At 42.2% G+C, this 12,974-nt stretch overlaps 1 protein-coding gene across 1 annotated transcript in view; it reads right to left on the reverse strand.

Annotated features, from left to right (window-relative positions):
• The window catches only part of kif14 (kinesin family member 14), a 34,173-nt gene extending 21,199 nt beyond the window's left edge, over nt 1-12,974 (reverse strand). Inside the window, exons 1-15 of the mRNA XM_007887314.2 lie at nt 12,870-12,974; nt 9,952-11,118; nt 7,549-7,803; nt 6,820-6,904; nt 6,204-6,302; nt 5,675-5,727; nt 5,371-5,401; nt 3,950-4,057; nt 3,527-3,643; nt 2,809-2,927; nt 2,416-2,588; nt 1,714-1,861; nt 1,520-1,583; nt 1,074-1,258; nt 248-350 (exon numbers count right to left, since the gene is read on the reverse strand). Coding sequence (XP_007885505.2) covers nt 248-350; nt 1,074-1,258; nt 1,520-1,583; nt 1,714-1,861; nt 2,416-2,588; nt 2,809-2,927; nt 3,527-3,643; nt 3,950-4,057; nt 5,371-5,401; nt 5,675-5,727; nt 6,204-6,302; nt 6,820-6,904; nt 7,549-7,803; nt 9,952-10,988 — 2,577 coding nt within the window. The 5' untranslated portion in view covers nt 10,989-11,118; nt 12,870-12,974. The remainder of the gene's footprint in view (nt 1-247; nt 351-1,073; nt 1,259-1,519; nt 1,584-1,713; nt 1,862-2,415; nt 2,589-2,808; nt 2,928-3,526; nt 3,644-3,949; nt 4,058-5,370; nt 5,402-5,674; nt 5,728-6,203; nt 6,303-6,819; nt 6,905-7,548; nt 7,804-9,951; nt 11,119-12,869) is intronic.

A 12,974-nucleotide genomic window follows, 5' to 3' on the forward strand; every position in this document is an offset into this window, starting at 1 on the left:
GATGGGTTGATAGTCTTACAATTTTCTCTCATTACTCCCCTTCTTGGGAAAAAGTTCACCCCTGCTAAGCATTTCCTGAATGGCCAGTTTAAACGAGGGCCTTGCCATGTTGGTAAAGTCAGAAGAATGAATAGCATTATGCCACTCGCTTCCTCTGAATACCCCATTGAACAAGTGATCTATCAAAGTGGAGCACAACAAAGAATTTGCTTTACGAAAATAGTTGGACTGTATTGAAGTAACTTACATGATGTAGCACTGTGGAGTCTGTAATTAAGTTTCCATTCACATAGGTCTTTGCATCTCCTATTGGCGCAATCATTACTGTACTATTTAAGTTTTGTATGATACTGGATAAAAATAATACAAGGAACATTTTGTAAAAAAAATCCTTTTGCAATTCATTCATTAACTTACTACCAAACAGGCAAAGCAATACGCAATCCAAAGAGAGAGGGGGAGAAAAAAAAAGTTTTACAGTGAATTATATCTCAAGACTTTTTAAAAGCACTTTCACATCCAATTCAGAATATTACAACTTAAATTCAGGAGTTTCTTGTAGAAGGAAACAGTGTTTGCTTATTTTTTAAAAACAAATATACTTTAAAAACAAATAGGGGGATTGCGTCAAGTACCTTAGACTATCTATCAAACCTGTTACTCTATTAAGTTCAACATCTCATCAATGCTATGAAAAGTTAGTCTCAATTACAACCGTAAGTATCACATATAGATCAAAATCAATTGTAGTTACATGAGTCAAAGGAAAACAAAAATGTATAAAACAAAATTGAACTTGTGCAGCAAACTTTAATTGATCAGAACATCGCAGATCTTAGGGCTAGAACACTAACTGAAGCACAATTGTCATTTCTCCATCTATAGAACAGCTTGCGATTTAAAATTACAATAAATAGTACAATTTTTTTTAATATACTAGATGACACCAAACAATTTCACCAACTGCAGAATAAACATTTCCAGGCTTTGGAAAGGAAACAAAATAGCTTTAAAAAATTACAGACCAAAAGCAAATCGTGTAGAGAACTCAAATAATTCATTTTTAAACTCACCAATGATCATCAGCAATGAGTGCTCCAGACAGCTGGATATCATGTGTGGAGTTTGGCTTATGTTTCCCCACTCTTGTCCGACCTTCCTTGATCATATACAAGAGCATCTCTGAAATTTGGGGATCTTCATTGAGATTAACTAGGTTTGGCAAACTGTTGTCCACTTTAAAAGTGATTCCTGCTTTCTGCAAATAGATAAATTCCAATGAATAAGAGCATCAAACTATCACCATTTCACGTTTATATTTAACAGTGACCATTATCCAGAATCAAAATAGCTTTTCGGACTTGTCCAATAAACATGCAATTGTTCAGTTAAGAAGAGCATCTCATCCTTAAACATGAACATGCACATAGTGAGAAACATTGAATTGTCAATACAAAATAAGAGACCATCTTAAATTGATAATATTCTATAAGCGTTTCACAGAAACAAAGATACAAACTTGCAACTCTCTTGCTTCCTCAAGTTTTCTCTTTTCTGCTTGGTCTAACTTTTCTCTCCACCTCCTAAAATTGGCACAGAAAAACATATCTAGAATGAGGCATCTGTATTCATAGAATATTATGGGCCAATTAGACTACAGTACTTACTCAACACTACATACTTAAAACATGGAAGCAACAGCACTTAGCTTACCTTTGTACTTCTGCCATTTCTCTCTCCTGTTGACTGAGTTTTAGCTTTAAAGCTCCTATTTCTTTCTGGCTCACTTTATACTTCTCAGATTGAATTCCTTGGCTACTCATCTGGGCAGCTCTCAGGTTTTCAATTTCTGCTTTTAGATCTGATTCAGTGAGACATTGAGAGAAACGATAAAATCAAATAGCAACCCCCATAAGTCATTCAAACAACCTCATCCATAGTGCACCAGGATTATATGTATCAAATGCAAGGATTATAATTTTAGAACATTTCCAATACACTTGATGTTTAAAACATGACATGCAAGTAAAACAGCACCACTTGCTGGCCACTTGAAGGATGTTCCCAGCCAGGTTTACTTGTGGCTTCAGCAATTGCACCGTTAGATCTTAACAAGCAGCACAAATAGCAATCATTTCCTCCGGATTTTTGTGACATGGCACACAAAATTACAAATTGTACTACAGATATTTTGCTATCCATTGAATGACTTTAAATATTCAAGTCACTTAAACATTTAATTGTGTACCTGATTACATTAGTGTTGAGTGGCACACAGTTAAGATTTGCATTTTATTTGCTGTAAAATGTAGCCATTACATTTTATTAGTACTTTTCTTAATTTTACTCTTTAAATTGATATACCAGTTCTCATCATAAAATACTTACAAATGTTATGCAAAATGCTTAGCCTACCTCTTATCAGTTTTGCATTGGAGTCTTCGTTCACTTTTGCAATATTGATAATCTGGCGAGCCCGTTTAGCATACCTAAGTGTACTAAGAGTTTCTTCCACATTGGAAGCAGATGGACTGACGGTAGCTATCATAGCTGTCTTTGAGTTTCCACCAATACTGTCCTTCAATAACCTGTGGCATAATTAATGAACCCCAAAAATATATCATTATTTTTCATTCAGCAATGAATATTCCAGTATTTACACAAAAATAAAAGAAATGACACCTCTTGGACAAATGTTACTGAATTTTAAGCAGTTTCTAATTAATTTGCAATTACATCAGAAAATTTTAGAACTATAGTAGTCTATTCAGAATTCACCAGAGCTGTTGTCCACAAATCATAACTCACCATGTGAGCACTGATTCCCTGTAAGGGACGAAGATCTTCTTCTTAGACTGTGACTGTTCAGAAAGTGCACAAATGACCTTTCCCAGAGTGAAAAGAGATTTATTTATGCTCACACCCTCCTGTAACAAAGATGATAAGGTTTTGGTCTTTTCTATTTTCATCAAAGTGAGAAAATCTTCCACAAGTAGTGCAGGAGTGAATTACAGATACAGCTCACAATCTTTCTTATTTTGTTAATGCAAAAATGTAGGGAAAACTGGTTCAACACTAATAACACATTTCGGTGAAAATAGTATGTGGGGCAGGAGGGGAAAGTAAATATGAAGTGAATGTGAGAGGTTTATCTGGAGGGTTGTTGATAACAACAACTTGCATTTATATAGCGCCTTTCATGCGGGGCAGCAATCACTTGTGAGCCAGTGGCAAGAATACAACTTACTGAGACAAGCAGACACCTGAAAATGACTGGTGAGACCAACCAAGCTTGGCTTTGATACCTCAAACAACAGATAGTCAATGCCAAAACTCACATATCATCAACATGGGGTAATTGTTTGGGATGGGGGCAAAAGTACCGAGGGGTACATAAATTAAAGCAGCAAACCTCAAATAAGAATTATTTTATTGATAGCAGTTCTAGGGGATAGGAATGTAATCTTAGTTTATGAGTTTTAATATTATCACTCAAAATAGATTGTGTATAATTTGAAACACTTGCCTTCAGCCTTTCGCCACTGGTCTGAGCTGTAAAGCAACGCTCACTTCCTGCCAGATCCACCAGGTTTACTCTGCTCGTGACACTGTGCTCATGCTCCTCTTCTTCTACAAATTCAGTCTCAAGAAAAAAAGTAAAAATGAATAGTTTGAAAGGCTATTAAAAAGCAGAATCTCTATATCATTAATAATAATCCTTGCATTTGATAATAGTGTTTACAACGTCTTTGAGACCTCTCAAGTAAAGTGAATTGACTGAATATTTTGTGGGCGAAACGCAGCAGCCAATTGCGCACAGCAGTGTCCCACAAACAGTCGTGGGTTGAAGCGACAAATTTATTATTTTTTTGAAGGAATTATTACCCCTAAATTAATTGAATGAGAAAATAAATTGATAATATATCCATTAAAGGCAACTTCATTTTACCTTGGTCTGAGTCATGACAAGTGTGAAGACTGAGTGAGACCTGGAACTCTTTTCATTCATGCCTGTGGCTGCAGTTGCCCTTTGTTTGTTGCCTAGTTCTAGCCAACCCTAAAGTTAGATGAAAAAGAATGAGCACTCACAATGACACCGACTTAAATTTCTCAAGGCAAACAACAACAACAAGATTCCATTTATAGAGCGCCTTCACGTCGGGAGGACGTCCCAAAGCGCTGGACAGAGTACAGCATTTCAGACCCGAGCTGGAGTCGGGGGGGGGGGGGGGGGGGGGAGGAGAAGGGAGGGGAAGGGGGGTGGCCGATGGCATGGTCGAAGAGGAGGGTCTTGAGGTGGGACTTGAAGGAGGCTAAGGAGGGGGCGAGGCGGAGTGACTGGGGGATGGAATTCCAGAGGTTGGGGGCAGAGTGGCTGAAGGCTCTACCGCCAATGGTAGGGCAGGTGGATCGGGGGACGTGAAGCAGGCTAGAGCGAGCTGAGCGGAGGGAATGGGCGGGTTGGTAGGGGGTTAGGAGATCGCAGAGGTAGGGTGGGGCGAGGCCATGGAGAGCTTTGTATGTGAGGACCAGGATCTTGAACTGGAGCCGCTGAAGGATAGGGGCGAGTGGGGGAGATGGGGTCACGGAGTTTGGTGTGGGAGAGGACATGGGCTGCAGAGTTCTGGATTATCTGCAGACTATGGAGGGAGGAGTTGGGAAGGCCGACAAGCAGGGTCGAGCCTGGAGGTGATGAAGGAATGAACAAGAGTTTCAGCGGCCTAAGGGGTGAGGTAGTGGCGGAGTCGGGCGATGTTACGGAGGTGAAGGAAGAGCGGGTCATGGCTTTAATGTGCGGGAGAAGACAGTTGAGGGTTGATCAAGACCCCTGGGTTCCTGACTGGCTTGGTGAGTTGGAGTGCGCAACCGTGGAGGTTGACGCTGCCAGAGTCTGAGGTCCAGAGGCGCTAGCGCGAGCCAATCAGGAGGGCCTCAATCTTGTTCACATTCAACTGTAGGAAATTTGCCCTCATCCAAGGCTTGATGTCCGACAGACAGTCTGTCAGGACAGCACTGGTCCTGGAGTTGAGGGTGGAGGAAGAGAGATAGAGTGGGGTGTCATCTGCATAAATATGGAAGTTGACCCCATGTCTGCGGATGATGTCACCAAGGGGGAGCATGTAGATATTAAAGAGGAGAGGACCAAGGACAGAGCCCTGGGGGATGCCAGACGTGACAGTGCGGGGGCTGGAGGAGAAACTGTTAGAGGCAACAAAGTGGAGAGGGTGAGAGAGATAGGAATCAAACCAGGCAAGGCCAGATCCGTGAAGATTGAGTAAAGCAGAGAGGCGCTTTACAGACAAGTCCCCATTGCAAATGAGGGACACTTTTTATTACTAAATCATTTGAATTAATAGATTAAATGCTCACCTGAATATCGAAATAAGAGCTCACAACATAGCTGCAAAATAAATATCCCAAAAAATTGTGTTAGAATAAAATGAGTGTTTACTGAAGGAGATTCAATTAAGGCTGGGATGGAAATGGGTGGAGGGGAGAGGGTATAGTGCACATTTAAATTCTACTCATGCATTAACAAAATATTCAATTATTGATAAAGCAAATGGTGGACTTTCTATTTCTACTCTATCGCACAAAATATTTTATTTCATGCAATAGGCTACAACACAATTCGAATGAACACAATTCAAAGACGTGTATATAATCAACTTACGATGACAGATCAGCGACATAAGGTCCATATACTGGATGTTCTCTGATTCGAAGCTGTAAGCAAGTACAGATAAAAAGTATTTGAATAAAAACCTCAAAGTAATGCAACCCTGGTATTATGAATGAAAACACCAAATATATTTGATGCCCCTATTTCTGATCACTATTAGGCAATTCCTGCTAGAATTATCTTCTTGTCGGTCTCAGGGGAGGAAAGGATCAAGTTCAGTTGCAATGCCTCCAAAGGCCAAATGACCTTCTAACACCAATCAACTCTCACACACTGGTGCTATCAGCAGTCACAATCTTGATATTTGTGCAAATTAACTTCCATGTGCAACTTTCTAAAAATAAATGTTGTATTGGTGACTATCTACTCACCTGCATTGCAATTGTTCCAAACAGAGAAGAGATTAGTTAGCCCTTTCAGACAATAAATGCATGTCATAAGCCTGTGTATGAAATAATTCACCACTAAAATAAAATTAGGATTTGACTAAAATAATGCAAATAATTTCCTACAAACTTACCGACTGTTTTACTTGGGCTTTTCCACTTGTGGCAGTCAATAAATCATGAATTCTCTCATTGTAGACTTCAAAATAGCTCATTTCAATATGGTAAGTAACCTTTGAAAATGGAGAATAAAGCATTGCTGAGTGCTGTCATTGGGATTAGAATTCGGACGATTGCTTATGGTGTATTGAAAAGACATTATGGACAATTCATTTTCAAATGTCTGTACCAGTAAACCTTGTACAGAAGGATTTATTTCAAGATCCTGGTCCTCACCTTCAAAGCCCTCCATGGTCTTGCACCCCACTACCTCTCCAACCTACTAACCCTCTCCCATCCTGTTCGCTCCCGCCGCTCAGCAGGCTTTGGCTTGCTTCACATCCCTTGCCTTGCTCTCCCCACTGTCGGTGGGTGGGCCTTCCGCCACTCTGCACCCACCCTCTGAAACTCCATCCTGCAGTCCCTCCATCTCGCCCCCTCCATCGCCACCTTCAAGACTCACCTCAAGACCCTCCTCTTCGACCCTTCTTTCGATCTCCAATCAGAAGCAGGAAGGCAGATAATCATTATTATTTGAGTTCATTACTACATTAGATTGGAATAGCAAAAATAAGTGCTTAAAACACTTACCTGCTGCATTTTAGGATTGGCTACACTGGCAAACAGCTGTTGACAAAACCTTGGAATAATCCCTTCATCACCGAACCCCATCATCCTTTAAAATCAGCATTTAAAGTGGCATTTAAAATCATTAACAGACAAATTAGATGAACTGGCAGATAGCCAAAATTGACTATCCTGAATAATTCATAGAATTTCATATATTTAACTGCTCTACCAGTAATAAGAGCATCACAACTGGGAATGCCCGTTGTTTCCTATTAATGCATCTCAGCCATCCACCAGCTCAATTTGAATAGCTCCAATTTAGATCAACAAAACAAGAGGTCAAACATCAGCTCCAATTGCTGGATTACTGCTTTCTGCAAACCAGTTTCTTTTTGTAAAATAATGATGCATCGATTCTTTGCTGAGACTCTACTATGTTACAATACACACATACACACATTTAGTTTACTATTAAGATCCCATTGAAAAGAACCTAACAATTGGTATAAATTCAGCGAATCTTGACACACAGACATTGCAGCACAGGGCAGATTTAAACTGCATCATAACTCGACTGGAACAAATGTTACGTGTGCCCTAAGAAATTAGTCTTTAAGTCAGGGGTTTACATTTTAAGATATTGATCAAATTAGTGATAATTCATGCCATTTTCAAATGTATTACCATATACTGCACTGCAGGCAAAATTGGTATGCATCATTAGAAACAACTTTGCTGTACCCGACTTACGTGTATGACTTGCCAGACCCAGTCTGTCCATATGCAAATAAACACGCGTTATATCCCTGAAAGGCCTTCTCCAGTAGAGGTGATCCAACAATCTTGTACACTGATTCCTGGCTTGAAAATTCCGGATGAAGCTCATCAAATGACCAAAAGGAAAAGTCATAAACAAAGGCGTATATTTGATTGGTTTCTGGATGTTGTACAACCGTCTCCTGCCCGCTCATGAAAATGACTTGACGTGCATTTTCCCTTTTTTCCCTTAATAAAAAAAATTAAAGATTCAGCAGAAATACAAATTATAACCACTCCCTACGTTACCAGCATACCAAGAATAATATTAATGATAAAAAAGGAAAAGTTTGCTCTGAAAATAAAGAAATTAGGGGAGGGAAAATAGAGACAAGAGAGATTAGTGAGATTAAAAATAAAAACTAACCAATTTTGTGAAAATAGAATTTACAAAATAATTGTTTTGTGTGCTTTTTTTTAAAAAAAGAAGCCTTTGTTATGGGTATTTGCTCTTTCCCAACAATTCGGAGCAGTTACTATGTTTGTGCATTCATTTTGCATATAATATTTTGTAACGCAGTTAGCAAAACAAAACCTAGAAGCCATTTACCTACAAGAAACACTGCCCTTGCACAGTAATTGTCAAGCATTTTGCAATGTTTTGATGTTACTATTCCTCCAGCCCCCACACTGTCACATCTGGCGTCCCCCAGGGCTCTGTCCTTGGCCCTCTCCTCTTTAATATCTACATGCTCCCCGTTGGTGACATCATCCGCAGACATGGGGTCAACTTCCACATGTATACGGATGACACCCAACTCTATCTTCCTGCTTCCACCCTCAACTCCAGGATCACTGCTGTCCTGACAGACTGCCTGTCAGACATCAAGTCCTGGATGAGGGGAAATTTCCTACATGTGAACAATGTAAACAAGACTGAGGCCCTCCTGATGTGCTCCGCCAGCACCTCAGGTTCTGGCAGCGTCAGCCTCCATGGTTGCACACTACAACTCACCAAGTCAGTCAGGAACCTAGGTGTCTTGTTCGACTCTCAACTGTCTTCTCTCACACATTCAGGCCATGACCAGCTGTCCTGCTGACCCACCTGCCCCACCATTGGCGGGAAAGCCTTCAGCCACTCTGCCCCCAACCTCTGGAATTCCATATCCCAGTCACTCCGCCTGGCCCTCTCCTTCAAGTCCCGCCTCAAGACCCTCCTCTTCGACCATGCCATCGGGCAACCCCCTTCCCCGCCCGACCCCAGCTCGAAATGCTATACTCTGTCGAGCGCCTTGGGAAGTCCTCCCGATGTGAAAGCCGCTATACAAATGTAATCTTGTTGTTGTTATTGGCACTACAAAAATACAGATTATAAAATAGTCAATTCACTTTACAGTATATTCTGTGAAGCACTTTGAGACGTTTTGAAGACGTGATGAGGCTCTACATCAATTGCAAGGATTATTATTATTATTACTATTAACCGCTTTTCATTTGCTTTGGATTGAAAGAGAAAATAAATGATGGTTTAGAATTTGGTGGAACAGCCCTGAAGGGCAATTACTTCTCCTAATCAAGGTGATACAAAAAGTCATTGCAAGGACTCATAGCCACAACCAAATTCCTAATATTCCACATTAGATCAACCTCTAAAACTAGCTGTAAGCTGTACTAAGAAGTGCAGAAACAAGACTTTCTGCTGCAGGATAGTAAATATTTTGTAGAGGTAAGTGATCTTGTGAGATCTAAAACCAAAAGCTATGTAGGTAAAATCAGAACATAGACTATCAATTGTCAGATACTTCCAGAGCAATGCTTAAGACAAACCTATCAGACTACTTTAAAGTTAATAAGCACACTCCTCATTTATTTGTCTCAACCTGTTTATATAATCTAAAATATATAATGTGACTGGTGTTTATAATACAAACACCAGGATTTGTGATTCACAAGTGCACAGGTAACATGTCAGTTTGAGTTACTTTGGATTTCGTATCCACAAAAATGACCTGTCATTGCCATGGCAAGTAAAAGAAAAGACAGATGAGTCACATGAATACGAGATTTTCCAATTTTAAAAAAAATGGATCGAGAGATTTAGGGTGGAGCCCTGCAATAAGTGATTACATTCTCATAGTGAAAGATGACTGTTCACTGTGAGCCTTGTTTAATTGTCTTATTAAAAGGGCAGATGTCCACCGCATTTCTACACGTTCAACTTCTGTGCTTGCACTCGCAACTCATCAATGTTGCAAATGACATCAAAAACAGTGCATCAAGAGAAAACAAGTTTCCTGGAAAAGGTGGTGGAGGGTGTGGCACAGTTGCTTCGGTGTTGGGGTGTAAGTGAGTAACTTAAGAAAATTTTTGATGAATTTATTGAACTTATACACTTACCGATTGCTGAAAGGCCTCACCCGAACAGCCACCGTCACACTATCTTCTCCATTCCAGAGCTCATTCCCTGCAGAAGATTTCTGTGTTGGCATCTCTTCTTTCCCAATAGTTCCTCCACCACTTCTTGGTGGCTTTCGATCTCCATTGTCTACTATTGTATTTGTCAAGTATCTTGAAGTATTACTTCCGGAATCCATTACTGTCTTGATCTGGAAAGAGCTTGCCATGGTTTTAACAGACACATTTGCTGAGTCTTTGATTTCTTGATGATGACCTTGTGTGACTGCTGCAGATTTGATTCCTTCAGATATTGAAGTCTTGATTCTATCCAAACCTCCTCTTTTAACAGCTTGTCTATTTAAGTTTTCTGATTTGCAACTAACTTCTGCACCAGTCCAAACGGAAGATTTTGTGTGATTTTCCTCCCCTTTGCCTATCGATGTGTGATTTGTACTTGCAGGAATTTTATTTTTTAAAATGCTTTTGATATCCATTCCCTTTTGCTTCATTGAAAACTCCTTCAAAGAAGCAAGACTTGCTGAACCCATGGATTTGGTTTGCAAAAGTTTGCTTGTTCCCTGCACTGAAGTAATATCCAATGTATCATTTTGTTCTTTGCATAGTATGGTGTCCTTCAAAGAGCTACTTCCTCTCCCTGAATTACCTGCTTTCATATACCGCTCAAGGTTAAACATTCTCTTTCCTTCACCTAATTCAATACTTCCTTCAGTCTCATAGTCAGAATAGGGAACTCTTTTACCTCCAGTTTTTCTTCTCCGGAGCGTAAACCTACTATCTAACTTGGTTTCTGTAGTTCTAATACAAGCCGATACCACACAATTTGTACTAATCTCATTGCTTTTTTNCATGGATGATGTTGATTGCCCTTGTGCATTATTGTCCGGCCCTGGCAATTTGACCTGTTGATCAGATCTGGCACTTTCTTTGGTGAAAGAATTGGTTGACTTCTTCTGCAATGAATGTAGAGCACCAATTACCATGGTTTGATTCCTACAAGGTGTGTTGCACACGGGCATTTTACCGCACTACACTTTGTAATCACTGCAATGAATATCCTTTTGCCTACTGAACTTTATGAAGCAGAACATTCATATTTTCAGTCTTCAAGTATCTTTTTTGTAGACATGATTTCCAAATGATGTTGAACTGTACAAAACAGATTAAATATAACTATTTTAAGGTAGTTAGTCAAACATTTTCAACGGTGGCACGCACGCATTCTATATATTAGTCATCAGACCGTAAAAAATATAAGCAGTTCAACTATTCAAGAACAATCCTATTTTACAGTAGCCCGATCAACATGCATTAATTAATTCTACAGTATTTTCATATTATTATATTAAAAACATTTTACACAATTAATTTGGAAGTGGTATAAGCAGGGGCATTTGTAAAATAAGCATCAATTGCAGAGGAACTGTTTTCAAAGGCGCTATATCAAATGCAAGGATTGTTATTATCAATATTAAGACGCCGTATTGACTGCTGGAGCCTCCACAAAAAAGAAAACACCATAAAAGGTTGCAAGCAGTTTTGAAATGGCTTCCAAAGGAACTCAAACGTGCAAAGGCTCTTGTCACTTGTTGTCATGAAGGCGCAGGAAACCCTCATTTCATTTGATTTCGTAATAGCAAGAATCGGTTCGGTGATCATCTGGACATCTGCGGCCATTAGCTCCTTGGACTCGGTTTTAATGAGTTTTCAGACAAATTTTTTAAAAATTCCTGTGTCTCATTCAGTAAACGTTGTTAAAGCACAGATTAGGACAGAGACCTGATTACTCTCTCTTCGCTTCACACCTCTTAAAAGTCTAATTCTAGTACTCTGGCTTAAACCAGGTCCCCCAAAAATCTACTCCATAAAACAAAATAAAATAAAAAAAATAACCTGCACAACTCACAGCTGTGTTGGGAGAAACGATGCTGAAGCCTCACATGTTATTAGAAGGACTGAAACCTAAGATGATCTCGAGTCCTGCCCCCCCCCCCCCCCCAACCCTTGCCCTGCCCCCCCCAACCCTTGCCCTGCCCCCCCCCAACCCTTGCCCTGCCCCCCCAACCTTTGCCCTGCCCCCCCCAACCCTTGCCCTGCCATCCCAAACCTTGTCCTGATCCCCCCCAACCCTTGCCCAACCCTTGCCCTGACCCCCCCCCAACCCTTGCCCTGACCCCCCCCCAACCCTTGCCCTGACCCCCCCAACCCTTGACCTGACCCCCCCCAACCCTTGCCCTGACCCTCCCCAACCCTTGCCCTGACCCTCCCCAACCCTTGCCCTGACCCCCCAACCCTTGCCCTGACCCCCAACCCTTGCCCTGACCCCCCAACCCTTGCCCTGACCCCCCAACCCTTGCCCTGACCCCCCCAACCCTTGCCCTGCCCCCCCAACCCTTGCCCTGACCCCCCCCAACCCTTGCCCTGACCCCCCCCAACCCTTGCCCTGCCCCCCCAACCCTTGCCCAACCCTTGCCCTGCCCCCCAACCCTTGCCCTGACCCCCCAACCCTTGCCCTGCCCCCCCAACCCTTGCCCTGACCCCCCCCCCAACCCTTGCCCAACCCTTGCCCTGACCCCCAACCCTTGCCCTGACCCCCCCCAACCCTTGCCCTGCCCCCCAACCCTTGCCCTGCCCCCCGACCCCCCAACCCTTGCCCTGCCCCCCCCAACCCTTGCCCAACCCTTGCCCTGCCCCCCAACCCTTGCCCTGACCCCCCAACCCTTGCCCTGCCCCCCCCAACCCTTGCCCTGACCCCCCCCCCAACCCTTGCCCTGCCCCCCCAACCCTTGCCCAACCCTTGCCCTGACCCCACCCCCCCACCCCCTGCCCAGTCCTAGACCAGCTGAGAGCTGAGGAGGGAGGGGCTGGACCTGGGGGTACCTCGGGCGGCGATCACTCACCTGACAGTCTCCGGGTTCCCATCGTTTACAGCCACCGCGGCCTCCGGCCCCGGACGGAAAATAGACCGACCGACCGACCGGGTCAGGGAGCCTCTCACCCCCGGC

The sequence above is a fragment of the Callorhinchus milii genome, unplaced genomic scaffold, assembly GCF_018977255.1.
Source record: "Callorhinchus milii isolate IMCB2004 unplaced genomic scaffold, IMCB_Cmil_1.0 Scaffold5, whole genome shotgun sequence".
Taxonomy (NCBI): domain Eukaryota; kingdom Metazoa; phylum Chordata; class Chondrichthyes; order Chimaeriformes; family Callorhinchidae; genus Callorhinchus; species Callorhinchus milii.